This window comes from Staurois parvus, unplaced genomic scaffold, assembly GCF_062004578.1.
Source record: "Staurois parvus isolate SC_StPar_1 unplaced genomic scaffold, SC_StPar_1.0 ptg000022l, whole genome shotgun sequence".
Taxonomy (NCBI): domain Eukaryota; kingdom Metazoa; phylum Chordata; class Amphibia; order Anura; family Ranidae; genus Staurois; species Staurois parvus.
The window spans coordinates 3,046,264-3,063,665 of NW_028317818.1; the positions used below are offsets into that span (position 1 = coordinate 3,046,264).

Consider the following 17,402-nt stretch of genomic DNA (forward strand, 5'->3'; position numbering starts at 1 on the left):
TGAAAGTGAGCCATCTAGTGGTTAAAATTAAAAAGAGCATATACATTAAAATTCCTCATATAAAGGCTCAGATACCAATACAATATAATTATAAATATATAATTATATAATTAAATCTACATAAAATATTAATAATACAATTACATTTAATAATCTCTGGTCACCTCCTGTACTGTGTCCGCAGTCTCTGGTATTCTCCTGTACTGTGTCCGCAGTCTCTGGTCATCTCCTGTACTATGTCTGCAGTCTCTGGTCATCTCCTGTACTATGTCCGCAGTCTCTGGTCATCCCCTGGACTGTGTCCGCAGTCTCTGGTCATCTCCTGTACTGTGTCCGCAGTCTCTGGTCATCTCCTGTACTGTGTCCGCAGTCTCTGGTCATCTCCTGTACTATGTCCGCAGTCTCTGGTCATTCCCTGTACTATGTCCGCAGTCTCTGGTCATCTCCTGTACTGTGTCTGCAGTCTCTGGTCATTCCCGGTACTATGTCCGCAGTCTCTGGTCATCTCCTGTACTATGCCCGCAGTCTCTGGTCATTCCCTGTACTATGTCCGCAGTCTCTGGTCATTCCCTGTACTATGTCCGCAGTCTCTGGTCATTCCCTGTACTATGTCTGCAGTCTCTGGTCATTCCCTGTACTATGTCCGCAGTCTCTGGTCATTCCCTGTACTATGTCCGCAGTCTCTGGTCATTCCCTGTACTATGTCCGCAGTCTCTGGTCATTCCCTGTACTATGTCCACAGTCTCTGGCATTCCCTGTACTATGTCTGCAGTCTCTGGTCATCTCCTGTACTTTGTCCACAGTCTCTGATCAGCTTCTGTACTGTGTCCGCAGTCTCTGGTCATTCCCTGTACTATGTCCGCAGTCTCTGGTCATCCTCTGTACTGTGTCCGCAGTCTCTAGTCATCTTCTGTACTGTGTCCGCAGTCTCTGGTCATCTCCTGTACTGTGTCCGCAGTCTCTGGTCATCTCCTGTACTGTGTCCGCAGTCTCTGGTCATCTCCTGTCCTATGTCCGCAGTCTCTGGTCATCTCCTGTCCTATGTCCGCAGTCTCTGGTCATCTCCTGTACTATGTCCGCAGTCTCTGGTTATCTCCTGTACTATGTCCGCAGTCTCTTGTCATTCCCTGTACTATGTCCGCAGTCTCTGGTCATTCCCTGTACTTTGTCTGCAGTCTCTGGTCATCCCCTGTACTGTGTCCGCAGTCTCTGGCCATGCCCTGTACTGTGTCCGCAGTCTCTGGTCATCTCCTGTACTGTGTCCGCAGTCTCTGGCCATCTCCTGTACTGTGTCCGCAGTCTCTGGTCATCTCCTGTAATATGTCCGCAGTCTCTGGTCATCTCCTGTACTGTGTCTCCAGTCCATTGGTTCAGAATGTTTTTTATCTTGTTTTTCTCCTCTAAAACCTAGGTGCGTCTGATGGTCAGGTGCGTCTTATGGAGCGAAAAATACAGTATATAAAATGTATGTGTCTGTATATATACTTCAGATTGGTGTGTGTGTGTATATATATATGTATATGTGTGTGTGTATATATATATGTATATATATATATATATATATATATATATATATATATATATATATATTGAATATGGCCAAATTTGTAGCATTGGAAATATATGGCAATATATTTGGGAAGAATACTTTTAAAATATATTTCAAATATATTTTTCTTCCATGTAGGTAGTACAGTGTCAGTGCGTTTTATTGTCAATCTCAAGTGACATCACTTGAGATTGAGAATTCTTGAGAATCCCAAATCTTGCAATATATGGGATCTTTAGCTTTCCTGGGAGACTGTAGGTGGACTGTGTCGCAACATTAGTGTTTAGGCAGACACGCTGGAAACTGGCATCTAAGGTCAGGATCTTTTAATTTTTTTGTGACTTCGTTTCAACATATTGTGGATGTACATGGGGTGGGGTGGGCTGGTGGGAGTGTTAATTTGCTAAACTAAATAAATAAAGCTGATTACAAATGATTGAGATACAATTTTTAAATGAAAATGGCATGAATGCTGAGCTGTTTTTACACCTTGACTTTTACCTAAATTGGACTTTCATTTATTATGCTACAGATGCTCTTTGCAAAGTATTTGAGCAATGAGCATCTTTGCTGAAGACCCCTATAAAGTCCATGTGTAAATTAGGTTTTCACACAATTCACACTTGATGAAAAATTCAGATATATAGAGTGTGTGTGTGTATCTATGCATGTATGTATGTATATATATATATATATATATATATATATTTATATATATATACACACACGCATAGTACATTCATTAGTGCCATTCATATAAGTGATATTCAGCCACAGTCACTTTCACTCTTGTTTTCAACAGGATGAACGTGAGCAAGGTGAATGTAGCTGCTGAACAACAGACATTGACATGCTCACACTGGAACAAAATACTGGAAACCTGAGTTCTGTGTGCGTTTCCTGCACAGTGTTCAAAATGCACTGCAGTGTGTGTCATTGTTAAGTTTTTGACACCCCAATCACAGGTCGCAAACGCAGTGCGTGTGCCTGTACCAGATCAAATGGTACAGAACGACCATGCAATCTGGTTGCTGTGCATTTTTAAAGTACTGCATGCAGAACTTTTGGTGTGGTCCAGTGTGATTGAATGAATGGGCACCGCATGTAAATCGCACGGGAACACTCAGATCATTCCTGTGCGATTCCTTGTGTGAACTGGCCCTTAGTGAGCTGTCAAAGCAGTTTTTAAGCCTGCAGGTAAGTTTGCTCGGAGGAGCATTTTACAGTGCAGAAACAAGTGTAAAAACACAGAGAATCTGTCATTGTTTTAAAAAAATGTGGCCCCTTGCCTCCCGCTGCTAAACAGCACTCTCTATAGACACTCATTATATTTTCAGTAGAAGCAATAATTTGATAGCTCTTCCAAATGAATTTTATTTGCTCAAGGAATATCAGGTGAATTTACAGATAGGGTAAGAGACACCCCTTTTAATAATAAAGATAACGTTACAAGAAAGACCTTCTGCTATTGAAGATTAGATGTTATTAAATGTTGGGGTATGTCATTTTTGATTTGGTGAATGTCTACTATATTTCCATTTTATATATTGGGCCCAGAATGTTGCCTAAAACTTTTAGGGTGAATTTTGGTAGAATGTCAGGCAATCCAACCATCTAATTGTTTATAGGTAGAACTCTCAGTGTGTCTTTAGAAATCAATAGCATATTTCGTCTTTGAAAAGTTTGTCTTGCTTCTTGTTTGAAAGTATAAGTAAGAGCCCATTTAGATCTCTGTCTTGCAGTAACATGCAGATTACTGCAGTGTGGGACAATACACATTACATGAGAAGCTGCTTTGAATGGACCCCAATGCACTAAGGGTCATGGAGCTCTGCTAAGATACTTTTCTGTTGGGCATGACGGATGAGTCAACATCAGGTCAGGTGCAATGCTCTGGCCAATCACAGCACAATTGGGCAGAGCTAGCAGTGACATCCCCGCTAGCTCCTCCCAATTGTTTACATCTTATCGGCAAATGTTAGATGTGGTGAGTGCTTGGCAGGTGTGGACGGTTCTGATGGTGTTGGGTTTTTTTTATTTTGGCAAGTCAGCGTCGTGACAACTCTGGATGCCGTAATTGATAATGGATTACAATGATGGAACCATTTTTTGGCTTTTTTTAATAAAGGAACTATTGTGTGTTTATTAACATTTTACACTTTTTTGGTGACTGGGTAGGGGTAGTATGTATCCCATACTCATTCATAAGTCACCTCCTGCAGATTTGTGGGGAAAATGCCCTTGTCCCTATCAACATGGGGACAAGGTGCATTGCACAAAGCACCCCCCCATATTGAGAGCCTGGTACTGTTCTGGGGGGGCACTCATTCCCCCCCCCTTTCCTGGCCTGCCAGGTCTTTGCTCGGATCAAGGGTCTGGTAGGAATTTAGGGGGCCCCCCCACTTCTTCCCCCCATTTTGGAGGGTGGGGTTCCCCTTAAATGTACTACCAGGCCTAAAGGACTGGGCAATGCTTTTAGGGGGAACCCCACGCACGTTTCCCTCAATTTGTGGGAGCTGGGCTTTCAGGGGGAACCTCATGCACTTTTAAAAAAAAAAAAATATGTTACTATGGGGTCCCTCCTAACCTTCCTACCAGACCTAAAGGGCCTGGTATAGATTAGAGGAGGAGAACCCCACGCTTTTTTTTTTGTTTAACTAAAAATGTCAGTCTTGCTGCAGCAGGTTGTATACATTGTACAGACATGCAGCATTGCAGGTAGTGTAATGGGACTAAAGGAATTTTTCATTTTTATTTTTTTATTTTAACCACTTCAATACAGGGCACGTTTATCCCCTTCCTTCCCAGAAGAATTTTCAGCTTTTAGTGCTCTTGCACTTTGAATGACAATTACTCAGTCATGTTATACTGTACCTCAACAAAACTTTTATCATTTGTTTTTACAGAGATGGAGCTTTATTTTGATGGTACTTAATCATCACTGGGTTTTTTATTTGTTGCGGAAAAAACGAAAAAAGGGCAAAAATTTAAAAAAACTAATTTTTTTTTCATTTCTATTTGCAAATAAGTAAATTTTCTTCATAAATTTAGGCCAACATTTTTATTGCTGCATTTCTTTGGTAAAAATACCCCAAATTGTGGTATATTATTTAGTCTGTGTGAAAGTTATAGCATCTACAAGCTATGGTACCAATTATTGAAAATTGATCACACCTGATGTACTAACAGTATCTCATTTCTTGAGGTCCTAACATGAGAGGAAAGTACAAATGCCCCCTTTTTGAAAGTAGACAGTCCAAGCTATTTAGTAAGAGGCAAGGTGAATTTTTTGAAATTGTAATTTTTCCCATCAATTCTTGGGAAAATAAAGAAATTATAACTTTTTTTTAACACAGAATTGTCATATTAACAAGTTATTTCTCACACACGGCATATGCATACTTGCAATTACACCCTAAAACACATTCTGCTACTCCTCCTGAGTATGGTGATACCACATATGTGAGACTTTTACACTGCCTGGACACATACAGAGGCACAACATCCAAGTAGCACCATCAAGCATTCTAGAGGCATAAATTACACTTTTAATTTCCTGACTACCTATCTCATTTTTGAAGGCCCTGGAGCACCAGGACAATGGAATTACCCACAAAATGACCCCATTTTGGAAAGCAAACACCCTAACCTATATTCTATGAGGCATAATGAGTCTTTTGAACTTGTCGTTTTTTTTCTACAAGTTTGTGGAAAGAAAGTGAAAACATTTTTTTTTTGTACACAAAGTTGTCAATTTATAAGATATTTCTAAAAACACAGCATGGACAAAGCAAGAATTACACCCCAAGATACATTCTGCTACACCTCCTGAGTATGGTGATACCACATTCATGAGATTTTTTCGCAGCCTAGCTAAACAAAGGGTAAACAGAACATTATCTGCGGTTGTACTAGAGAAGTTGTCTGTAGAGGAGAGCAGTGGTCCAGGAAGCAGGCAGAGATGTGGTCAGCAATAGTCAAATTAATAGTCCAGGCAGCAGGCAGGAACATAGTACAAAAAAAGTCCTGGGTCATTACAGGCAGCGATATGGTCAGCACAGCCAAAGTACTGGTTCAGGTAGCAGGCAAGAACACGGTCCATATAAAGTCCTGGGTCATTACAGGCAGAAGGCAGAGATATGGTCAGCACAGTATTGGTCCAGGCAGCATGAAGGAACATCAAGCTTAGGGCCTCGGTCAGGTAAGACCTGGCCACAGGGGTAGAGGCTTCGTCCCACCCAATCTCTTCGAAGCCTCCGGACTAATAGACCCTGATCTGGCAATTACAAAACCTGGTGAAAACCAAAAACTGTTTTTCTCTACTCTGAAGCCCCTCACATATGGGAGACCCCTGTGTCCATCCCCTGCTAAAACAAATCTGCTAAAGAGAGCAGTATAACTATTAATAAAATTAGCAACATTTTGGGTTTATTATTTTATGATATGACTTAGAGATGTACTATGTAATAAAAATAGAAATCAATCAAAATTCAACTTCCATTGCATTAACTACTGTAAGCTGTTGAATGCGCATTTCTGACTTCCTACCATGAGCTACTATTCACCTATTCACATATTGGTTCTTTACACCAATAGCATTCTATTATTCACTAATATGTTTTCGTTACACTAGGCCATCGGAAATTCTTATTTTTTTCACTGAAAAAAATAAAATAATAATAATAAAATGAATAAATATATATATATATGTATATATATATATATGAAATAAATTCCTAAAATTAAGTAATTACATGAGAAAATAAATATTATCCAAAAGGCATTGCTAATCACTGAATAGTCTGTGAATTCCTTGACTTTTTCTACAATGGCTAATATATATTTGTCTTACAGCTTTTGTCTCACTGTATCCTGGTTGTTCTGGCCTCTCGCTTACCCAATGACTTTGATGCCACGGCCCACGCTGCTTGGGACAAGTTCATCCATAATGTCTCTGGTGTTCTGACCTCTAAATACAGATAGTAGTCATAGATCACTTTTAGTTTCTTACTGTAACAATAATGGTTTGCAAGAAATGGTCAATGATCATAATGTTAAATAAAGTTAAATTAAATATATTGATTGCACTGTTATTTACAGCACCATGTTACACTTTTACACTTGTTTTACAATAAAACAAAATAAAATGGTTATTGTTTTTACATAGTATAGATAGGCATGGATCACTCAAAATGAACAGCATTGGGTCTACTGTGAACAATTAGCTGCTGCTGAGTTTTCCTATAAAAGATTTTTTATAATCAACTGGCCAGATGCGTGAACAATGTTCAGAGTTTCTCTCTCCATAAGATCACCATTACAACACTGTTTTTCATTGACAGGCTAGGGATTGTGAATCAGAATCTGATGCAAACCTTATTAATCTAAAAGAACACAAATAAATAACATGATCATCTCAATGCCAGGACCCCAGAGGCATGGTGGCACTTCTACAAGCAGGAGTGGGCGAGAATTTTACCCCAGGGCTGAGTTCTTTGCTAAAATGGGGGACCAGAAAGAACATTGGGTGCAAGTTACTTTTGCCTTTTTAAAAGATTTCTTATAGAACTGTCAAGGATGTGAGGGTTAGGGGATCCAGATATCAAGCAAATAACTTACAGTCCCTCCAGATTTATATCCATGCTCAGCATCACAATGTCAGAACCTTTAAATTGACCTGGCAGCACTGAAAGTAGCCTCCAAGCTGGTCCACAGACTAGTCTCTTTGTTTCCTAGGTTCATTGTGTCCTCCTCAATGACAGACACTAGGCCCTTACGACAAAAAGAGTCCTACCCTGGGTCTCCTCCTTTAAACAGCTTCCCTCATCCCTCATTGACAGGCAGGATAGCTCTAGGATCACTTCAGGCCTAAGCCCATATTCAGCACATGTTCAGCCCCACACAGGCTATGGGGCCTAAAAGCAGAGCTCAATTCAGCAGCACCTCCCAAGGCCTCAACCAGGGGAAGAAAGAGATCAACAGGCCTACCCAAATATTTATATCCACCCCCAGCATTTACTAATGGTCATGAACCTTCTGTTGAGTTGACTGAAAGAAATATAAATAAATAAATAAATAAAATTAATTTTATATATATATATATATATATATATATATATATATATATTCAATACTCAGTGTTGAAGTATTCAGTATATATTATATATTCAGTATATATTCAATACTCTTGTTATTCAATACTCAGTCTTGTTATGAAATCTCATACTGTTACCATGACGCCTACTGACAGCAGAAATCACAACCCAAGTGAGCTTAGGGAAAGACCAAATGAAAAACTATACAATATATCCTCCCTGCGATCAACAGCACTCTAGCTCCCTAAACAGTGTACAGGGGAGCCATGTTGGATCTCTGGGAGGCCCAGCCTGCTGCTTGTGTGTAAAAGCAGAGGTCCGAAGCTCTAAAATGCTACTAGCACAGAGTATTTTACAGTTAAATAAAACAGAGGGTTTGACTAGGCTTTCAAATAAGTGCACATTGAAAACTGCAAACTGCACATAAAACTTTCTGTACTACAGTCAAAATGGCATATTGAAAGTGCTGTACTTTGTAAAATTGTGTTTTCAAAGTAGCAAACCTGTGCTGAAAGTGTTTTCTTAGTGATAAGACAATATAGTGGGAGAAATTGAACAAATGCTTCAAAACAAAAAGTTTGGAACTTTCTTAAGCAGTGAGAGGAAAATAAAATGCAAAAAGAAACACTAAGGTTTATTTACCTAAAGGAAATTTATGGCCACAGCTTACTGTGAGTTTTATAACATCACTATTGTAAAATCAATATAAACCAGTGTTTATCAAACTTTTTTCAGTCAAGCCAGCCTTTAAAATTCTGGATAGTCTTGAGGAGCCCCATTCTAAAATAGGGTGCCTCTAGACTGTCCATAATTTTAAAAGGTCACCCCAATCTAAAATGTAAAAAACTGTTCTACTAGTTCTATATCACACAGCAACATCCACACATGTAGAACACCCAACATTGGAGCTGAATTATTCTAGCCAAAGTAAATACACTTTTGCACACTGGAACTGACTAGTATTCCAATGTTTCTCTTCTCCATCACTGAGCTAATGTGACCCCAGCACTGATGGAGAGGGGCAGGGGAGTATCAAACTAGGATGCTGTGCAGGCAGCTTACATCCTCCTTATCAACAGATGATGTAATTGGCTGTCAGGACACCGGCGGTTAGAAGGTCGCAATGGTGCTCAATGAAAATTATGGCTTTTTGTAACTAAAAGGCAGGGTTGTTCCACCCGCTGGCTTGCATACAAGTTATGGGCAAATTTTAGACATTTCACCAAGGCACACCTGAAGAAACCTCAAGGCACCCTGGTTGAGAAACGCTGATATAAACAATAGTTATTTTTGATCATCCAGTATACGTTTACTTGAAATATCTCCTTTTATATTTTAAGTGTTATATTGTAAGTGCTGCCATCTCTTTCTACAACTTCTTGGATTCCCTGCATGCTTTGCAGATTCTTTGCTGCTGTTTACATTCAATTTCTAAGGACTACATATCCCACAGTACCTTGCTGCCTGCAAGCTGTGATTACAGTACTGACTCCACCTCCTGAAACTCCTCCTCTTAGCACCTCTGTAGTTCAGAAGGCAGGCTCTGTGAAATGTGTGACATAGTATTGCCTGTCATATAATGAATACATGTCATGAATTCAAGGAAGTGTGTTGGGAACGTCACATAGTAAGTTTATAAACTTCAAGGTCATTCAGATTAATAGGAATTTGCTAGAAATAATTGAGATTTAATATAGGAATGAATTTATTAATAAATGTACATTTTGACAAATACGATATAAGGTACAGAGCATATTCACTTTGCAAAGGGAAGGTGCAGTTACGTCAATCATTCAATAATGTGCAAGCAAAAATCATGATTTTTATATTTTCCTTGCTCATGATTGAGTATTCCTTGCAATGTGAATTTTCAATTCGCTTCACCTCATTTGCTTAGCTAGGTAAAGATGTTGACTATGCCCTACTACTTTAGTAAATCAATCCCATTGCTGTCTATATTTGTACTCTATGAAGAGAACAAAATACACCCAATGACTGGCAGTACCTGACTAAACTGTGTGTAGGCCTCTAGGCTATCGAAACCTTGGGGCTCGCTTGCAAGTTTCTGGAGGTTTTTCATGCACATGCTCTAGTGGACTAACATTGAACTAAGTAGTGTGCCACTAGATGGAGATGATTATCATTACTATACACTACATTTACGTAGGTTGCACAAAAGTTTTTTACAAACTAACAGCTTAAAGAAGATGAGCTTTTAAAAGACAAACTGTAATGTGAACCTGAGGTCTATGGTTTATGTACTGTACATTGTTTTTGGGTACATTATATTAGTACAGTATTTTCTCTATAGAGTCTTTAACCACTTGCCCTCCAGAGGATTTACCCCCCTTCCTGACCAGGGCATTTTTTGCGGTACGGCACTGTAACTGACAATTGCACGATCACACAATGCTCTACATAAATTAAACATATGTCCTTTATTTTTCACAAACAGAGCTTTCTTTCTGTGGTATTTGATCACCTGTGCGTTTTTTATTTTTTGCGCTATAAACAAAAAAAGATCAACAATTTTGAAAAAAACAAACAATATTTTTGACTTTTTGCTATAAAACATCCAGTCAAAAATATTTAAAAAATCAAATTTTGTCATAAATTTAGGCCAAAATGTATTCTGCGACATGTCTTTGCTAAAAAAAATCCCAATACGTGTCAACTAATTGGTTTACGTGAAAGTTATAATGGCAGTATATATACTGGAATTTTTTTTTTTAAATACTAGTAACGGTGGCGATCAGCGACTTATAGCGGCACTGCGGCAGGCATTCTGACCCTGGGTGGGAACTGACTAACTGCCACTGACATTCCAATGACACCAATACAGTGACCAGTGCTAGTAAAAAGCACTGACACTATACTAATGACGCTGGGCAGGAAGGGGTTAACATCTGGGGCGATCAAAAGGTTAACTGTGCTGTGTGCTGTTTTTCTGTGTGTGCGGTGTGTGTGTTTTACTAGGGACACATGCTGCTGTGTGTTTCTCTGCTGTGCATACACAGCAGCATGTTATTGCTGGGAGGAGAGAGACCTGTGTTTTTTGCAGCGGGTATCACAGGGATCACAGAGCACACCAGACACAGTGATCACAGAGTGCACCAAGAGCATGCCACAGCGTGTGGGGGACGTGGTTCCATGGATGCCCTCCTGGAACAACAAAGCTGCGTTGTAGCCATCTTTTGGCTGTAGCGTGGTAAGAAAGTGGTTAAACCTCTTTTTGCCAATTAGTTGCCCAATTAAACGGTGCATTGAGGTCTGCTTGTAAGTTGAGAACATTCTGTAAGGATATTGTTCCACTGCCTAGCTTGGGGTCATCTGTAAACACTAATTGTACTTTTATTTGCAATCTCTATATCATTTGTAAACAGGTGAAAAAGTAGACAAGTGCGGTTTGTTTTGTTCTAAATCAAAAATCAAGCAAAATTTTCATTATTCAGAGATTCAGATGTATCCGAATTACAGTGGTAATGAATTTAAACAAATCCAGAATAACTAAACTAAATAGCGAACTGTCTGAATTCAAATCAAATTCAAACAAATTAGAAAACTAAATCTAATTCGAAAACACATTCAAAATATAAACACGTTGCCTACTTTTGCAGATTTCCTTCAAAGACTGTGTGTATTAGTGTTAAAATATATAAATTTGAATTTCAAAAATAATAGAATAGAATAAAACAGAATAGAATAGAAAATAAAGGAAAAGATAAGAAAAGAAAAAAGAAAAGAAAATAATAGAATAAAATAGAACTGAATAGAAAATAAACTATAATAGAATAGAATAGAACAGAATATAAAAAAAATAGAATAGATATATTTGAATAAAATAGAAAGAATATAGCCATCTTTTAAAATTTTAATTTCTAAATTCCAATTTTGAATAGAAAAGAATAAAATAGAAAAAATATAGCCATCCAAAATTTGCATTTCAAAAAGAACAGGGTAGAACAGAATAGAAAGGAAAAGAAAAGAACAGAATAGAAAATAATAGAAGACAATATAATATAATATAAAAGAACAGGATATAATAGAAAAGAATAGAAAATAAAAGAATATAATAGAAAATAATAGAATTTAATAGAAAAGAACAGAAAACAAATAGTTTAAAATAGAATAGATTAAAATAGAAAAAATATAGCGTCTTTTTCGAAATTTGAATAAAATAGAACAGAATATAAAGAATATAGCCATCTTCTGAAATTCAAATTTCAAAAGAATAGAATAGAATAAAATAGACGAGAATAGAATAGAAAAGAATAGGATAGAAAATAAAATAGAATAAAATAGAAAATAAAGGAAAAGCACATAATAGACTATAAAAGAATAGAATAGAAAAATAGAATAGATAAGAATAAAATAGAATAGAAATAGAATAGAACCACCTATTCTTCCCAATTAATTCAGATTGATTTGATATTTTCGATTCAAACACTTCAAATTCATTGTAATATTTTAAGCCCTTCAAAAACAATTAAACTAAACTAATTTCATTACAAATGTAAAGTAATGAAATTAGTAACTTAACGCACTGATCTGAAATTAAACTAAATTTGTCATTCTACACGTCTATTAAAAAGTAAAGGTCCCAACATTGAACCCTGGGGTACATCACTAACAATTTCAGACCATTCAGAGTATGAATCATTAACCACTACTCTCTGAATACGATCTTTTAGCCAGTTTTCTACCCATTTACATATGGATTTTTCCAAGCCTGTAGACTTTACCTTACACATTAGCCATGTGTGGGGAACTGTGTCAAACGCTTTGTCTACTCTACGCCACTCCTTTCTGCAGTAAGTTTCTGCTTGCTTTGCATTCAAAGTAATAAGATTTGTTTGACAACTTCAGTCTTTTGTAAATCTATACTATTGCTTAAAATAGTGTTTCCTGGCCAGAACCCTTATACAGGTGAAACTCGAAAAATTTGAATATCGTGCAAAAGTTCATTTATTTCAGTAATGCAACTTAAAAGGTGAAACTAATATATGAGATAGACTCATTACATGCAAAGCAAGATAGTTCAAGCCGTGATTTGTCATAATTGTGATTAGAGATGAGCGAATTATTCAAAAATTCGATTCGGCTGATTCGCCGAATTCGCGGAATAAATTCGATTCGAGCCGAATATATTCGCTGCAAATTTAACTTATAAAAAGGGTGTTTCTAGGCTTCAGAGAGCCTTTATGTTAGTGCAGAACACTGTACCTTTAATTTAAATGCCCTTGGAGTCTGCTGGGGAAGAGAAATAATACTGTCAGTCAGTATGACATGCAGATGAGTGCCGTCGATCTTAGAATCACTGCACACTTCACTCATTTGGGCAGTCACGGTGCCAAAACCAGAGTGTGGAGCCACAGTGTGGCGGTGGAGGCAGCAGCAATGGGAGGCCATACAGCACCCTATGACAAAATGGAACCCACCAGCAGTGTGAAGAGACCTGAAAGTGGCACATGGCAGAGTGTGGCGATGGAGACAGCAGCAATGGGAGGCCGTACAGGGACCCATGACACACTCTGGACCTGGCAGCAGCATGAGGAGGCGGTGCAGGGGCCCATGACAGATTACGGGCCTGGCAGCAACATGAGGAGTCGGTACGGGGGCCCATGGCAGATTACGGGCCTGGCAGCAGCAATGGGAGGCCATACAGCACCCTATGACAAAATGGAACCCACCAGCAGTGTGAGGAGACCTGAAAGTGGCACATGGCAGAGTGTGGCGATGGAGACAGCAGCAATGGGAGGCCGTACAGGGACCCATGACACACTCTGGACCTGGCAGCAGCAAGAGGAGGCGGTACAGGGGCCCATGGCAGAGTGGCGAAGCGTAAGCAGCTTAAATTGAAGGCCATACAGAGGCCTATGTTAAAAATAATAACATGTTTGGGGCATGATTCATGGCGGATTTAGTCAGTTGTGTCAGGAACTGGTGGTTTGAAATCCAGACTAATCCACGCCTGATTCATTTTCACAAACGTGAGTCTCTCCACACTTTGGGTGGACAGTCGAGTTACAATACCTCCTGCCGCACTAAACACGCGCTCCGATGCCACGCTACTGGCCGGGCATGACAGCCTTTCAAGGGCAAATTCAGCTAGTTGGGGCCAAAGGTCAAGTTTCATTGCCCAGTAGTCAAGGGGATTGTCTACCTCGGTTGGCAGGGTGCTGTCCAAGTAGGCCCAAGCCTGTTGTTTGAGGTCCTGCTCCAGGTCCACCTGATGCTGCTGCTGCTGCGGCTGGTTAGTAGTTTCCTCACTGCGCTGGTGAAGAAAGCTACTCATCATCGACTGCAGACTGAGGCAGCCGCTGCTGGTGGAGCTGCCACTGCTCCTACCACCCCACCCCTCCCCTGCTGCCATGGCAGCGGAACGCGAGCGCACAGGGCCCACAGTGTCTGAGGATGGACGTTGGCGCAGAAAGGCAGAGACCAACTGACTACATAGGTGGTTTTTATAGTACTTTATTTTGGCCTCCCTCTCAGCAGGTGTGAAAAAGGCCACCATTTTTGAACGGTAGCGAGGGTCCAACAAGGTGGACAGCCAAAAGTCATCCCTCTGTATGATGGTTATTATTCGGCTGTCGCTACGCAAGCAACCGAGCATGCTATGGGCCATTTGTGCCAAGGAATGCGAGGGACTCCCTGCCTCCATCTCCACAGCATACTGCCACGGTGCGTCTGGGTCCTCTGTCTCCTCCTCCTCCTCTACCAGATGCTCCTGCTCCTCCACTCCTGTCCGCTGAGTGGAAAAACCACCCATTTCACTCAATAATTCCTGAGCACCAATGTCCTCCTCTACCTCCTCCTCTTCTTCCTGTCCTGCCCCCACAGGGGTCATGTGGCGTTGAGATCTGTGCGCCACGTCTACCGCACCCTGACCAGCCATTGTTAACAGCATTTGTTCCAGGACGTGCAACAGAGGAATGACGTCGTTCATCCCATAGTCCTGCCGACTCACGAATAGCGTGGCCTCCTCAAAGGGCCTGAGCAAGCGGCAGGTGTCACGCATGAGCTGCCAATGGCTGACATCTAAGTTACACAGGGGAGTACCTTTATCCGCTTGTAACATCAGGAAATCGGTGATGGCCTTTCGCTGTTCGTAAAGGCGGTCTAACATATGTAGGGTTGAATTCCACCTTGTTGCAACGTCGCAGATCAGGCGATGCTGTGGAATTCCGTTCTGCCGCTGCAGCTCAAGGAGGGTGTGCTTTGCGGTGTAGGAATGGCTGAAATGCATGCAAAGTTTACGTGACATTTTAAGGATGTCTTGCAGTGTGGGATGGTGGATTTTAGGAACCGCTTGACAACCAGATTGAACACGTGAGCCATGCATGGCGCATGGCACAACCTTCCTTGACGCAGAGCAGACACCATGTTCTTTCCGTTGTCGGTCAACATGGTTCCGATTTTCAGTTTGCGCGGAGACAGCCATCTGTCGATTTCTCTGTTCATTACACTCAGAAGTTCCTCCCCTGTGTGACTACGTTCGCCAAGGCATACCAGGTGCAGCACAGCGTGACACCGTTGCGCCCTGCACATGTGATATGCCGGTCGGGTAATGGGACTTGGCACGGGGGTGGCGGCTGAGGACACGGCGGAAGAAGAGGTGGTAGAGGCGGACATCTTTGCTGGACCAAGGACGTGCAAACGTGGAGGCAAAAGCGGCGTGACCTGTCCAAGTTGCTGGTGCGGCTGTGCCGGCACCACGTTCACCCAGTGGGCCGTAAATGACATGTACTGTCCCTGACCGTAGTTACAGCTCCACACGTCGGCGCTGCCGTGCACTTTGGCAGAGACCGACATGCTCAAAGACTGGCCCACCATCTCTTCTACATGTGAATGCAGGGCTGGCACTGCCTTTTTGGCGAAGAAATGCCGGCTTGGCACTCTCCACCGCGGCTCGGCACAAGCCATCATTTCTCGGAAAGGTGCTGAGTCCACCACTTGAAAAGGGAGGGACTGCAGCACCAGCAACTAGGACAGGAGGACGTTCAGCTTCTGCACCGTCGGGTGCGTGCTCGCAAACTGTTGTCTCTTGGAAACGGATTCCAAGAAAGACTGCTGACGGAATCCGTGAAGAGGAGTAGCAGGAGAAGGAGCATCTGAACAAGCGGAAGATGCCAACGAGCGACAACTCCCCTCAGCAGAGGTGTTGGAGCCTTGACTGGCTGATAGAGGGCGATTGACGTCGGGTGACGGAGCAAGTAACGGAGCGGGTGATGGAGCGGGGGCTGGGGCAGGCAGAACCGCCGTATCTTTATCACGGTTTTCCCAGGCCACTGAATGGCGACGCTGCATATGCTGACGCAACGCTGTAGTCCCAACATGGGCCCCCTGGCCACGCTTGACTTTCTGGCCACATAGTCGACATACGGCTACGTTTACTTCCTCGGGCGGCTTGACGAAAAATTGCCACACCGCCGAGTAGGAAACTTTGCCCCCGCTACTCCTCACTGGCTGACTGCTACTTCCTCCGTGCACACCGGCACCACTACTGGCCGTGGTGGTAGGCTGCAGTGGAGCTGGTGCTCTACTCCGTGGCCGTTTGGCTCCACTGACACTGCTGCGACCCTGCTGCCTCCTGGGCAACCCACCGACTGTTTTGCTCGCTGCCAAGCTGGCACCCTCTTCTCCTGATGATGCGGAAGCAATAGCCTGATGACGACGAGGCTGCCAAGTGCGATCAGCCTCATCATCATCAATTAGGGTCTCCGCGTCACTACTAGCCCCCTCGGCTGCGTGTGGGTCAGGAGACAGACCTGTCTCTAGACCGGCTACCGAGCCACTCTCCTCGCCAGTACTTCTTCGCCTGGCTGCTGAAGAGGCGGATGTCTCCCCCCGTTCCTGACCGCCCTCTGTTAGCTCTTCCTCACTGTACAGTGGGGCTGAGCCCACAGCATGCGATACTTCGCTTGGTGAGGGAACACCAAAGGACAGGGGCAGGTCGAGGACACGTGATTTCAGTGGGCTTGCTCCCGGGCCATGCCAACTAACGGTTGTGTCTGACGTACCCACCGACCGTTGGCTGTAGGTGTCAGAGGTGACCTGGGAAGAGGAAGACGACCGAGTCAACCAATCGATGACAGCAGGGTTGTCGGTGGAGACACGACCGCTGGATGACACCGGGAGCACTGGCCTCTGGCTGTGACTAGTGCTGCCTCGACCCCTTCCTCTGCTGCCACGTCTGCTCGCTCCTGAAACATTGCCTCCTCTGCCACTCCTCTGCGTGTTGTCTGACATACTCTTTAATTCAATAAGCACCCCAAAAATAAAACCGGATTTAACTCTTTGAACGTACAATAGTGGTTGTGAAGCAGAAAGTCAGTTTATTTAGCACAATCGGTCAATTGCAGCTTGCCGTTGGCTGGAAACTGTACCTTTATGTCACTGGAATGCACTAATCACCCAAAAAATATTACTGCCACCCGGCGTGTATATGGATTTAACTCTTTGAACGTACAATAGTGGTTGTGAAGCAGAAAGTCAGTTTATTTAGCACAATCGGTCAATTGCAGCTTGCCGTTGGCTGGAAACTGTACGTTTATGTCACTGGAATGCACTAATCACCCAAAAAATATTACCGCCACCCGGCGTGTATATGGATTTAACTCTTTGAACGTACAATAGTGGTTGTGAAGCAGAAAGTCAGTTTATTGTACACAATCGGTCAATTGCAGCTTGCCGTTGGCTGGAAACTGTACGTTTAGGTCACTGGAATGCACTAATCACCCAAAAAATATTACCTC

General features: G+C 42.0%; 1 protein-coding gene across 5 annotated transcripts in view; it reads right to left on the minus strand.

The window, feature by feature from the left end:
* Window positions 1-17,402, minus strand: part of NPRL3 (NPR3 like, GATOR1 complex subunit) — a 249,808-nt gene that overhangs the window by 193,682 nt on the left and 38,724 nt on the right. Inside the window, exon 1 of one of the 5 annotated variants that reach the window (XM_089691768.1) lies at window positions 6,447-6,511. The exons of 3 other annotated variants lie outside the window; for them this stretch is intronic. In XM_089691768.1, coding sequence (XP_089547894.1) covers window positions 6,447-6,496 — 50 coding nt within the window. In that variant the 5' untranslated portion in view covers window positions 6,497-6,511. Of the gene's footprint in view, window positions 1-6,446; window positions 6,512-17,402 lie in introns of those variants that run through there. One more of the 5 variants, XM_089691789.1, reaches the window with a different exon arrangement.